General features: G+C 39.2%; 1 protein-coding gene across 1 annotated transcript in view; it reads left to right on the top strand.

Moving 5' to 3' along the window:
• myo3b (myosin IIIB) overlaps positions 1 to 14,392 on the top strand; it is a 75,712-nt gene that overhangs the window by 30,953 nt on the left and 30,367 nt on the right. The window contains exons 18-24 of the mRNA XM_037539610.1: positions 210 to 415; positions 3,524 to 3,635; positions 4,293 to 4,455; positions 5,211 to 5,291; positions 8,635 to 8,710; positions 11,146 to 11,194; positions 12,188 to 12,305. Of these exons, the coding sequence (XP_037395507.1) occupies positions 210 to 415; positions 3,524 to 3,635; positions 4,293 to 4,455; positions 5,211 to 5,291; positions 8,635 to 8,710; positions 11,146 to 11,194; positions 12,188 to 12,305 (805 nt within the window). The remainder of the gene's footprint in view (positions 1 to 209; positions 416 to 3,523; positions 3,636 to 4,292; positions 4,456 to 5,210; positions 5,292 to 8,634; positions 8,711 to 11,145; positions 11,195 to 12,187; positions 12,306 to 14,392) is intronic.

Genomic DNA, 14,392 nt, shown 5'->3' with positions numbered 1-14,392 from the left:
AGAGTAGATTAGTTTTCAAGTAATTCATAGAATGCACTGAATGATCTTAATATTTTCAATTTTTAAAATAATCTAATTACTTACTGTATAATTTGTAAATAATAAGCCTAAGGTTCAAGATGTTAACTGTCTGTACCATCCCTAGCCTCTCTAGCTGACTGATGCGAGTCTTTTCTGAAGTGCGTGCTCTGTCTCTGTGTTTGTGCCAGTATTCTCTGATGGATCTGCTGTCTAAGATGGTAGTGGGCACTCCTCACTTTGTGCGCTGCATTAAACCCAATGATGACCGGCAGGCCCTACGTTTTTCTAAAGATCGTGTACTGGTACAGCTCCGATACACAGGCATCCTGGAGACAGTCAACATCCGACGGCAGGGCTACTCCCATCGCATCACCTTCAGCGAGTTTGTTAACAGGTAGGAGAGCAGCACTTGAGTGAAGAAACACAGAACCACTGTTGCTGTCACTCAGGAGCACTTGTAGAACAAGCCACATCACACAAAACACGGCTTGTTAATTAGGGAGAATAAGTGGGACAGATTTACTAATGTGTAGTTATTAACAGGAAAGCACTACTCCCTGAGAGAAAGATGACAAGATTCAGAGGAGCATAGTTAGTGAATGAGGACAGAGGCACAGTGGAAAAGATTCATAGCAGGATGTAAATAAGAGCATCCAGTAATTTATTAGCCTTTTCCTAAGTTCTATTTCTGACAGCCGTGGGGAACTAGACAAAGAACAGATGCAGCTTTACCCCACTACATAACATCTTCCTTTACAAATACATGCAAACAGAAATACAAATGCAAATATGCAAATTTGAAACAACTTTTGAAGGTATTTTTGTTTAGACAGAAATTGGCACAATGGATCTTCCAAAATGCACTGTTTAATACTGAAAGCAGACTCTGTCCAAGAACTCTGCATTTAATCAGTTATGCCTTGAAAAAGACCCTACTCCTAGAAAGCTCCAAAACTAGATTGGTGGAATATAAACTGAAATGTAATTAGTCAGAACTTGTGACAGCCACTGAGACCCCCAGGCCATTAGCTCTTCTAGTCCTGAGAGATGCTTAAAGACTGTACAAATAGTGTAATTGTTTTTCATTACTGAAAGATTGAAAGGTCCTTTTCACTTGGTTTGGTCTTTTGTGAAGGCTAGAGAGGCTACGTTGTAGGTTGATTTAACCGAGTTTTAGTAATGAAAGCAGATTATTTCATTGGTAATTGAATGTTAACCTCCTGAGAATAGAAACATGGTGAAAATAGATTCTGTTCCTTTAATTAACAGTGTAGGGCTACTTTGATTGGGTGGACCAGTTTTTTTTTTTTTTTTTGTGAAAGAGGAAAAAATGGACTTTTTGGAGGTTTCTCTCTCGTTCTTTTTTCTTTCTTTCTCTTTTTTCCTCTCTCTCTGTCTTTCTCTTCCCTCCCCCGTCTTCATCTTTCAGCGCAAAGAGAAAATTGACATGTAGGTCATCTCTTTTACATAAGCATCTCACACAGATTCAGTCTCCTCCAAAAGGGACACAACAAACTCCAGGCGCTCTTGATACTTTTTCTTGTCATCTTTTAGATCTGAGAACTGTCCTCATTATCTAATTTCTCTGGCTGTCATGGCACCTCCGTGCTTTGTGACCACTGAGTCTGTATTTAGTTAGTTTGGTAATACCTCAACCACGGCTGTGGATGAACAGCCCGGATATACTCCGCTGCTACAAACTGGTTTAAATGTGTATGACCTTATCAAAGCCTTCTCTCTGGGAAGCCATGGAGGAGTCCTCTTTGTATTCATCATCAAAGAGATAACAGGTATCAACAAGAATTAATATGAAAGGCAGTGGGTAGTGGTGAATCAAAGAGACTTTTCCTCCTGGAAACACAATAGTTGTTATCTTCCTCCGCAATGCGAGTGAACACCCAGGATCAACTGGGCCCTTCATGAGCCTTGATGTTTCTAAACAAAGACCCTTAGGTCCTGCTTCTGCTGCTGGTGGTGTTTCTAAAAGAATGAGTGTGGGGCACCTGGCACAGCCAAGAAAGAGGGCCAATGTTTATGAGTGAAGGCACCTACTAAGACTACTCACAACTGATAACTTCTGTGATTTGCAGCTGAAATCTACACTCAGTTTGCCTGAAACAGAAAGTTATTTGTCCCACATATAACTAAACAAAGGGTGCAGAACATGTTCTTGTTTTATTGTATGTCTTTTATATAGTTAGAACATTTTTACTGCATTTTCCTATGCACAATATTTTATTTCCAATGAACTGAAGTTAAACATTCTCAGCATAGGCTCTGACTACGGCAGGGCATTCAGTCACTGGCCCCAAAACATTATAGTTCACAACACAAAGGTAAAACCATAATAGAACAGTCAGAAAACAGCTGTGAAACTGCAAAGAACAGTTTGGCTTGCTGCTTGCTGCTGTGACACTACTACAGCAAAAATACCAGTCTGATGTGAGGTCTGTCAGACTCAATTTTTGAGTTATTGTATTATTTGTAATTACAATTTCATTTTCTTAACAGCATTATCACTAAAATATATTCAGAGCATATTTTTCAAAGACAATTGGCTACTCTAATCACTTCCCTTTTTATGAAGTTATGTCATCTGCTCATTGTGTTACAAGACAAGACGGCATTAGTGCAAAGTGATCACATTACATCGGCTTTTTTATCCTCTTGTTTTTTCAAGTGTTTCATTAGTTAAAGGAAAATTCAGCTTTCTCAAAATTTCTGCATAATTAAATAATTGAGATCATAAGTCATTCATCAAGGTTTGAAGTGGAATGGTGCGTTGCAGAGATGTTTACCAACTTGTGATTGCGATGTTTATAATACAGACGTGTTTTACTATCCAAAATCCCCAGTGAACCTACACACGGAGGAGTTTTTTTATGTAATGCTGGTAATAGTAAAATTATGATACATCTGAAAGATCCATTTTCTCTGGGTACTACTCTGCCTTGCAATATGCTGCATGTATGTCTTTACCATTAATATATTATAAAAGTATGTAATATTATGTAATAATATTATGTATCAGGCGTTGTATTTGTAACAATTTCGTACACTAGCTTTGTGTGGTAGCACAAGTGTTTAAACACTTCAGGTGTCTCACTCCTATTATCTCCTCTGTGAACTATTCTAACTAGTAGGTTTTTCTAGACTGCAGCTTTTCACCTCAAACCACTCTGAATGACTGTTTATATCTTACTGATTTAAATATGCAGAATGCTGGAGACATCAGTGGGAGTCCTCTTTAATTACAAAAGCTAACCAAAGTGCTCTGTTTGTTGCTTGATGACTTTTATTCCTGTTGCTAAGTTTCTTTCTGGTTACTGTTGCTGTCATTAAAGTCATTGAAGCTTAAAGTCCTTTTTATAACAAAGACAGCATGAAACTGAAATACATTAATAATAATTTCAATATATTCACTCCTAATATGTTCACACCTCTCCCCCAAAAGTAAACATCATTAGGACATCTGTTTAAACGTTTTTAATGCTCTCCTCAGGTACTATTATCTGGCTTTCCGTGCTCATCAGATGCCAGAGAGCAGTATGGAAAATACAGTGGCTATCCTTCAGAGAGCCAAACTAAACAACTGGGTTCTGGGCAAGACCAAGGTACAGTCATCATTCACTGCACACCTTGCACTCCTTTAGACAGGCAGCAGAGTGATGAAATACCTGTTTCACACCACACAGGACTGTTTTTCCCACCCCATCCATTGCATACAAAACAAACTCCACTCTTTGATTCCCTCGCTCTGTCTTTCATTCTTACTGTCTTTCATTTTATCTCACCTCTCTCTCTCCCTCTCTCTATCCCTCTGTCTCTCTCACTCTCAATCTTCCTCTCTCCCTCTCTCCCTCTCTCTCTCTCTCTCTCTTTTTCTCCCCCCCCTCTCCCCCCCTCTCTCTCCCTCTCTCCCTCTCTCCCTCTCTCTCCCTCTCTCCCTCTCTCTCTCTCTCTCTCTCTCTCTCTCCCTCTCTCCCTCTCTCCCTCTCTCTCTCTCTCTCTCTCTCTCTCTCTCTCTCTCTCTGAAGAGCTAAATCCCTGAGCAGAGAGAGGTTGTTATCTATGAGTCTAATTGACCAGATGGTTGGCATCTGCAGCTTTGAAAAAAAAATGAAATAAGAAGTTCAAAGAGTGCTATTCCCCTATAAACCCCTTGATTGCAATCATTGTGTGTTTCTGTGAGGTGAGTGAAGGTACCGTCTGTTTGCACACGAATGTGTACTTTGTGTGTGTGTTTGTGCGTGTGTGTGTGTGTGAGACAGGTGTTTCTGAAGTACTACCACGTGGAGCAGCTGAATCTGTTGTTGAGAGAGGTGATGGCTCGAGTGGTGGTGTTGCAGGCCTACACTAAAGGATGGCTGGGGGCAAGGAGATACCGCAGAGAGAAAGGGAAACGCAACCACGGAGCAATAATCATCCAGTCAGGTACAAAACAACTACAGTGACATGATCTGATACGGATTTATCCCAAATTAATAAAAAGTCCTGAAAAGTGCTATGAAGAATTTAACACACATTCAATTATAGGCGAAGAGTTACATGTTCTTCTTAGTGACGTGTTTTTCTTTCATTTGGTCAATAACAAATGTTTGTACCACTTTATTTTCATAGTGTCCTTTAAATAATCTACAGCTGTTCAAACTGTTGACATGACGTTCTGGTAAAACTGAGTTATCAACAGGGTTAGGGTTAGTTTTAGTTTTGGGTTTAGGGTGAAAGTTAAGGTTGGAGGGAGATTTAATAGTGTGTGTTAATTCAGCTTAAAGTTACGTTTAATAGATATTTATTTGAATATTGATTAAAGATGAGCTGAACATCAATAAAGCATCTACAGCAGACTCTCAAAATAGTGTTACCTGAAGGATTTTTAAGAATAGAGGATAAGGAATTGTTAGGGGAACATTAGAATGAATATTATAAAAAATTAAGAATTACAAAGATCTTTCTTTCTTTCTTTCTTTCTTTCTTTCTTTCTTTCTTTCTTTCTTTCTTTCTTTCTTTCTTTCTTTCTTTCTTTCTTTCTTTCTTTCCTTCCATATCTCTCTGTCTTTTCTGTCCCCTGTCCCTTCTCTCATATTTTCTCTCTCTCTCTCTCTCTCTCTCTCTCTCTCTCTCTCTCTCTCTCTCTCTCTCTCTCTCTCTCTCTCTCTCTCTCTCTTTCTGTCTCTGTCTTTCTGCAGCCTGGAGAGGTTACGTGGCTCGTCAGAATCTAAAGCAAATCAAGCAGGAGCGGGAGAAGGCAGCAGTGCGGATTCAGTCAGGTACTGACCTCACTCTGAGTGAGCACTGCTCCAGCAGAAAGCTCACAGCAGCTCACCCTCTTTTTCCTAGAAAGGCTACAGATGAATGATCTGCTTTCCTCTACACTTCTGCTTTGAGATTCTTCAAACTATGCTGTTTTTATTTTTGACAAATAAGCCCATGAAGAGGAGTTGATGAATTAATAATGCGTAGGGAGAAAAAAGTTTGAAAGTTTGGGCCGCAGCATTTGGTCCCCATGTTTCAGTAGAACAGTGCATATTGAGATCCTTTCTTTCCTTTCATCTCTTTCCCAGTGCAGGCAGTGGAAGAGAGGAGAGGAGGAGAGGAGGAGGGGGTTAGCGGTGGAGGAGGTGGGGGTTTATCCCCCTTCTGTTTCCTTGCCACTTCCTCTCTCAAATTCCCGGCCTATTACAGCCCTCTCACATACCAGAAACAAGATGCCTTTTTATACTGTCAACCTTTTCATCTGAAATGTAAATGAATTCTTACTCACTGTGGCCTGGCAGAGATCAAAGCAGGCATATTAACCTTCTCGGGCGCCCCCTCCCTTGCTCCCCTCCTCCTTTGAGGACGTGAGGAGCAAAGAAGGGAGGGAGAGGGTGGTAGCAGGGTACCAGGGGGAGGCAGGAGAGAGAGAGAGAGAGAGAGAGAGAGAGTGTGAGGGTGGGAGAGGGAGGAGAGATGCCATTGTTCTGCTTGCCCTCTCTTCAAGTGCTGCTCGCCCCCTTTTTGGCACAAGGGCTACCACCCCATCTCTCTCTCCTTTTTCTCTCCTTTTTTTTTTTTGTTTTACACTTTTCTCTCCTCTGTCACTTTTTTTCAGCTCCACATATGTCCACTATTAAAGCTGCTTGTAAACAGCCCAGATAAACAGATCTTTCAGGGTGTGAAAAGTGTGCTTTAGCTCACTGGGTCTGAGAGTGAGAGGTAACCTGAGAATGTATTAACCTTACTGTGACGACATGCTTTGGACATCTTCAGTACTGCATGTATCATAAGCTTTTTTTTTTTTTTTTTTACAGTTTACATATATTTTTACAATGTTTTTTTGCAAACATTGAATAAAAAAAAGTGCCAGAACTGTATTCCTGATGCACTTTGTCTGATCTAACTTGTTTGTAAATCTTAAGAAAATATTGTTATGCAACATGTCTTAAACCATAGCCAAACTTACTTTTTTGTCCAGTAACCTGTACTGAGATTAGAATGACTGTTTCTTTATTTGGAGTGAAGTGTAAACAGACTTTTCACAGTTTTTGTTAAACATTCCTATAACAGCATTAATCCAAAGAGAACTGAAAGGGCAATCGCAATTTAAAAAATTGTTTTTCATTTTGTTGCATCTTCTTGAATCCCCTCAAGTTGAGCCCTGGTCCCACTGTGTGGGAGCGTGTGTGTGAGTGTGTGTTTGTCTTCTTAGGGGTGCTGGGAGATTTCTGTGATAAGTCTATGCCTTTGGACCTCCTGCTATATCACTCCAGCACGTTCACATAGTTGAATGCGGCTCTTTGAGTTGAGCTGCATTAGCAGGTTTAATATAAACACAGGCCTTTCACATTCAGAGAGACAACATCACTTGCATAGAAGATCTCAGATTAACCACCAAACCCAAACATTTACTCCTTTATTCTCTCTCTCCCTCTCTCTGTCTCTTCCTCCCTCGCTCTGTCTCTCTGTCTCTTCCTCCCTCTCTTTCTTTCTTTCTTTCTTTCTTTCTTTCTTTCTTTCTTTCTTTCTTTCTTTCTCTCTCTCTTTATTCCTCTCCTTTTGCTTTCTCTTTCAATTTCTCTTTCTTTCCTCTTGTCTATCTGTTTATCTCTTTCTGTTTCTCTGTCTCTGTTCTTTCTCACTTAATCTCTTTCTTTTTGTTGACTTTCTTTGTCTTTCTCTCAACTTCTCTTTTTCTGTCTCTGCTCTTTCTCACTTAATCTCTTTTTTGTTGACCTTCTTTGTCTTTCTATCTCTCCACTTCTCTTTTTTTTGTGTCTCTGCTTTCTCAATCTTTTTTCTCTCTTTTTGTTTTTCCATCTTCCTATTTCTTTTTATATTTTTTCTTTTTTCTGTGTCTCTCTGTCTCTGCTCTCTCTCTCTCTCTCTCTCTCTCTCTCTCTCTCTCTCTCTCTCTCTGGGCTCTGTAACTCCTGGTCACTGGGCTGTTCTCACTTGTGTACTGATTAGAAAATGAAGCTTTAATTGGTGAATCATATTTAAACTGGAATTCATGAATGTTTCTGCATTTTTAGTCCAACTGCTCTGCTTTCATGTGTATTCAGTTTTGGGTTGTTATTTTGTGCAGTTAATTTGTAAGTCATAAAGCGCTAATTACTTGCTAAGCAATCACTGATACTTGATCATACTTTTTATTGCAACTATTCACAAGTGCTTTGTGTATTTTTTTATGTCAAAAACATCTTCCAAGTTAGAGTCAGATGGTTTGCCTGGATGGAACAAGAACATCTAAAAGGCAGATGTTTTATGTCAAAAATCCAGCAAATAAAATCTAAAACTGCATTCTGTATACAGTACTGTGCAAAAGTCAGAGACCACCATTCTTGTATTTAATTTCCTATCAATGGCCATTAAGTATAAGTATTAAGTTATTAATTTTCTGTGCCAAGACAAAAGTGCAGGATCAGATATTTAACAGAAATTACACAGAAACCTCAACAACTAATCTCAAAATTTTCAGTATTTAAAGTGTCCAACCCTGCAGTTTCTTTCACAAAGAAATCTGCAGAGATATTTTCTACTTAACTTGGTTGCATTTTTTGCTTCTCACAATCCAATAAAGCCATTTTACAAATTTACTTATTAGTTATTAGTCCTTAGTTATTTTTTTTTAAAGCCCGGTTTTGGAAACTCCTTTTTTCACTTTTTTATTTTCACTTCTCCCTTCTTATGCAAGTGAATTATCATATATGTAATCTCCTCAGAAATATTGCCTTCAGCCATTTTAGATGCACATGAGAAAGAAATTAGAAAGGCATCTGAGGTGAGTTTGTGCAGTTGCTTGTGCAAATGTTTGAAGGGGAACATAATGTCAGCGCCCCCTTTAGGAACAACTTTTGTTGGGAGGACACAGCTGCAGCTTGCTATTTTTAATGCTTGAAGGATGGAAGAGTTAAAGTGTCAGCAGGATGCAAAAGTAAAAAAAAAGTAGAGAATGCACAAATTAAATACAGATAGATTTGGCATTATATTTAGTGTTGAAGGATTTCGTGTAATTTTCTGTTAAATGTATGTTTCTTGCTTTTTTCCTCAAGCTTATTGTGCTCTTTGACCTAAAAGGTGATATCTGACTGTAAGTGAATGGCTCATGGTGTTGAAATGTCTGTGTTTCAGCGTACAGAGGGCACAGAGTCCGTCAAGATTATCGCCACGCCCGACAGCCGTCTTCATCTTCGCCATCCTCAGCCTGGTACGTCCAATAGCTTCTCTTGGACTGTAATATATGTCTGCCTGCCTGTATTTGTTACTCCCTTGCTCGTCCTTGCTTTAAGTATATGTGTTTGTTCCTCACAGTGGGGGTCTTAGAGCCGCTCTGAGATTTTGTAGATATCTGCATGTGCGTGTGTTCTCTGTTGTGTTCTCTTGGCCAGGCTGTAGTTAAAGACATGAAAGCTCCATTCAGGTCAGTGTATGTGTGTATGTGTGTTTGGCTAGGCTGTAGTTAAACACATGAAAGCCTTCTGCAGGTCAGTGTTTGCGTGCCTGTGGTGCTTCCCTACTGAGCTACTCTCACTGCACTGTTTACATTCATCCACACTCACATGCCTCTCACTCACACCAACCACAGACAAGGAGAACAGAGCTTGGCATATTAATCACAAGCAAAGCTTTCTGACACTGTTCTCCCTCTTCTTTTCATTATTCCCGTCCTTCACTCCCACCTCTCTACCCTCATCTTTTTTCCCATCGTTCTCCCCCTACTTCTAGTAAGTCTAATAAATATCTTACCAGCACGGTAACACTAAACTCTCTCCACAATACAGAAAGTAGAGTCTGTAGTGGAGCCAGATGTATAAAAGTGTGTGTGTGTGTGTGTGTGTGTGTGTGTGTGTGTGTGTACTGAAGAACTGATTCTAGTCATTAAGAAACTATGTGGCTAACAGAAGAACAGACAGTAAGCAGCTGTGTGGGGGTGTGTGTATTGTTTGAACAAATGGTCTCCACCTCCACTGAACCTCTCCTCCTGTCATTACAGTGTTCTCAGACATTACATTTAACACTAACACTTAACACATTTAACACTGCTCAGAAATCCTCCATCCTAATCTGCTGATCATTCCAATTATCTTTGAATAATCTGTTTGTGATTTAGAGGTGGCCATATGAAACTACAGTATTCTGGGAGTTTTTAGGACTAAATCAGCACTGTTGATGACTCAAAAATTCATACACAATGTATCATTTTATACCTTAGGCAACTGTTAGGCAGTTACTGACAGATGCAAAAGTTTTGGCACCCCTGGTCAAGTTACATGTAAGTGAAATTAAAGTTAGCATATACCTTTTAGAGGACATACTTAAATATGGCATTTTTCTGCAAATGTATTGCATAATTTGTATTTATTTGCTCATTTTTTAACACATTAGAAAAATTTTATATGAAGCTTAAAATGTGCCATACATTTTGCACATTATTTGTTTTATTTGTTACCCAAGTTGTTAAATTTTGCAAATAAACAGCAAATATGCATTAAAATGTGCATTTTCTCTATAGAAGAGAGTGAACATGCTACTTATTTTTACTTTAAAATGGACTAAACTGTAATTTGGCTGGGGCGCCCAAACTCTTGCATACAACTGTGTTTTGCTTCCGCACACTGCAAATGTGGTACAATTTAATGTGATATTAGGACATTATTAGGCTTATCACAGTCATGAAATTTTATCTGATATTTTATTGAATTATTATGTTAATAATTGGAATCAGCAATTTCATTGTCAACACTTAGTAGCTCCCAACTGACAACAGACACAGTTCAAGCTCAAACCAACATCACTTGCTCGCTGCCCTCTCAAGGTGTTATAGCACCAGTCAGACTGTTGTGAGACTCATGATGTGTCTAAAGAAATACATTTTCTGCTTTCTCTCATATCCGTGCATTTTTCGCATTATTCTCAAATTATTGTGAAAGCTAATAACTGTGGAAAATAACTGCAGTCAGCTTAAATAATTGCAATCAGGTGGGTGTGTAATAATTTTGACAGCCCTAGATATTATACTCTCCCCATTATACCTGTGATACCGTGATATTAAACTATGTTTACAGTATATTATATGTCATATTATACTGTTAAACTGTCACATTATGATGTATTATAGCAGTTATACCTGTTGAACTTTGTTATTATATGAGATAATAAAACATTGACTCATTTTAATACTGTTTTCTTGATCCAAACTTTAGAGGCATTGGGGTGTGTACTTGTGTGTGCATGTGTGTGCGTGTGGTTTTTCTGGAGGGATTTTTTGCAGGCTTGTTTACATCCTAATTCTCAGTGGTGAAACTTCAAACCTCAAACTTTGCTATTCTGTTTAATCATTTCTGGAGAGGATCCATATAGATTTATTTTGACATGAACTGCCCATTTTCCTTCTGGAAGATTCGTTAGCTAGCCTACATGCTGATGAGTAAACTTATTTTTCTGTTTTTCAGAAAAACAATCTTTTCCCTCTGTCTATTGCTGATATGATGTGTGCTTAAGTTGATTTCACTGCGTGGTCATTTGCAGATCTTAGACTGTATCTTTGTGCAGCCGCTTGAGTAGTGATGTATGTTATTACGTAAGCTACATATGGTGTTTGTGGTTTATGGCGTAATTAATATATTTTTATTTTCTCCTCAGGGAAGACACACCACAAAGAACAGACTCTGACTATCAAATCCTTAAAGAGGTCAGAAATGAATACTTTATTGAATATGATAATGTGTTTCATGAACAGTGTGTTAGTGTTCAGTAGTCACCAATCTGCATATAACACTGAACCGCAAAGCTTCTCTAAGAAGTGCTGTCTTTTTTTTTTTTTTTTTTTTATGAGACGTATGTGTCCTTGAGACAAAAGAGGGAAAGCTCACTCATTCTGAACTCCAATCTCAGCAGAGAGAGAGAGAGAGAGAGAAAGGGAGGTACAGGGAAAGAGTGAATCAAAAGGCTGGAAATCCACGGTGGAGAGTAAATGCTAGCTTCTCCCTGAGGTGATTTGTCTTTGCGCTTCTCTCTCTACAGATGTTAGAGCCCTTTTTTAGTAAAGACCTGAGGTTCTTTGCTAGCACTTTGATATCCTGCTCGAATTCAATATGTGAAATAGAGGAGCCACTCTGTGACTTGGAGCACATCGCCTGGCTTTGAAGTCTGATCCAATTTTTGCTGCTCACCATTTGATGTTGAAAGGATGAGATGAAGAAAACGTACAGTTTTTGCCAGTAACTCTGCTCAGCATATGTAAGATTAAAAAAGCAAAATCCTTTGGAGGATGTACTTAGAAATGTTAAGCAGATTAATACTTTCCTATAGCTCTTTTATTCAAAGATAAAATTAAATATGTGCGGAAGTCTGAGAGAACCGCTGCCGTTATTTCCAGCATTACAATTAAGCTAGTGCGACAGAGCCCCTACTCACAGAGGTAGAGGGAGAGACAGAGAGACAGAAAGAGAGAGAGAGAGAGAGGAAGAGGAAGAGGTCTGGTGCCTGTGCATTAGCAATTACCATCGCAAAACACACTGCTAATGGGCGCTAATAAATATCTGTGCCAGAACAGTGAATTCTAAGTAAATTAAATTAGTGAATGTACTAAGTCTGTTGCTGTTTTTTTATTTGTTTTGTTGCCATTCTGGCTGTGTTTTCTTTTGACGCTGCATGTGTGTGTATCTCTGTCACTCTTTTTAAGGTTGCTTCCATCAGTGGTGACAGACAGAGAGAAGTTGACAGTAAAGAGAAAAGCTCTGCTGACATGTCTGTGGTGAAGACGAGCGGGCACAGAGACAGAGCTGTACATCGCAAACAAGGTGAGCTTTTCCACACACACAAAAACAGAGGGACTCAGGAAGGGCATCTAGAGGTACACACACCCCTAAGCTCCAGCAGGCACACAAGCACACTTACATACATAGAGCTATACACTACACAGACAGGTCACAGAGATGACAATGCACCAGAGGTGCTCAGTCATAAGGCCTGGGGTCCAAGTCTCAAGTAACTAGGTTTTCTGACTCTAGTCTTGAGTCACTGGGGTTTGATTCTGAGTCAAGTGCTTAGTCTTTGGAATACAACTCTTGAGTCACTGGAAGTCAATTCTGAATTGTCAATAGTTTAGGAATTTGCAGACAACAGTGAATATCACAGCATAACACTAAACCTTTGTTCTGTTATTTTACGTTTTAATGTTTGGAATCATACATTTAAAGAAAGATAACAAATATAGGTTTGATTTGAGCTTAGAGATCATAAATAAAAACTGCTTTAAGAAACAAATCAGTTTATCCAGGATTTATGTAGCCTGGGGTGTATTTGTACATTCTGTTTTACAGTTTGTGAAAGGCAGCAGAATCTTTCCTGACACGGGAACGTGCAGTCTGTAAAAATTGCTAAATTTGAATAAAATGACATTACCCCACATCCACATGTTACACAGCTGTATAAATGTCAAATAAACAATGAGATCACAATGTTACAGCAGACAGTGAGAGCTTGTAAACCAGAGCCACTCAACATCTAAAAATCTTTGGTGAAAACTGCAACTTGTTTGACTGAAATGTAGTAAAGGTGTTTCATAGTGTCTTCATTCACAACATTACTTGTGAGAGAGAAAGTCTTGGTGTGTATTATTATTGAATATAAGCATATCCACTCCATACCAGCATCATACATCATACTCCCACTCTCTCAGAAATAAAGGTATGAAACTCTCACTGGGGTGGTGCATCTCAGTACTTTTAGTCAGGGAACATAACTTTACCATAATCGATTGAAATTATATTTTCTAAATTGTACTGACTCCATACACTCTGTCTCATCTCTAGGCCTTTTACTTGTTTTATTGTTCTGTTTTAGGTTATGAAAAAGGTATAAATACATACTTTTCCAGGGGAAGAAAACGTATTTAGGGGACACAACTGGACCTTAAAACCACTGTAGGACTTTTGAGTGAACATTTACATTGTTTGTACCTTGACAAATGAAAAATGTACCTGTTCAGAAATCTTTATTTCTAACAGTGCAGCATGAATTGAATTTATACCAAAATTTGAGTGTCATACAACATAATCCCAAATCCAGGCTAGGGCTCTAGTCTCATTAATAGTTTGAGCAATGACATGGATACAGACATAATTTTACTTAAATTTTGTTTAGCATACTCTGAGAATATCGAATCATGAGCTCAGTATCATGATCATAATTCTGAACTGAGTCTATCGTTAGATCCCTAGGTAATCACCTACTCATAGAAGCCGAATCCCTCTGTTTAACTCCAAGTGGCTCTCTTTAAAACCGTACTGCCCCTATCCATCATTCTTAGCTCTCTCTCTCTCTCTCTCTCTCTCTCTCTCTCTCTCTCTGTGTCTCCTTTCACCTTGCTTAACCATAAATACGGGCCGTGTCATGTCACTGTAGGCCTGCTGTTAATAGCCTGGGTTGGTCTTTGTAGCGTTAGAAAGGGCACCAATCACTTCAAAGCCACCAGGAACCCTGCATACCAAGGCTTTCACCCCACTCAGCCCTTGTGTGGCTCAAAGAGACCCACATAGTTATGGTGACACTGACACACACACCCTCACACACACACTGATTTGCTGAACATATGTTTAGTTTGTGTTTTGCCCTCGGCTATGAATCCCATTAATGAGTGCTTCCTGGGAGGCTTGTATGAGTGTGTGTGTGCGGGTGTCTTTGCGTGTATAGTCGGGTGGGGTGCGTGAGACTTTAAAGTTGGGAGGGGGGCAAGTTATGTCGCCTAGTGACGGTCGCCAGGGGAGATGGGGGTCCATCATTAGTATGATTAGTGAGTGAGGGGAGAGAGGGGGTGGGATTGAGATTAGCAGCATAGTGAGGATTATGGGATTAGCTATGATAATGTAACACAGCCATGGCACTG

Source organism: Pygocentrus nattereri, chromosome 6, assembly GCF_015220715.1.
Source record: "Pygocentrus nattereri isolate fPygNat1 chromosome 6, fPygNat1.pri, whole genome shotgun sequence".
Classification (NCBI taxonomy): Eukaryota; Metazoa; Chordata; class Actinopteri; order Characiformes; family Serrasalmidae; genus Pygocentrus; species Pygocentrus nattereri.
Note: the sequence above shows the minus strand (reverse complement) of the source record. Positions and strands in the feature narration are given on the sequence as shown.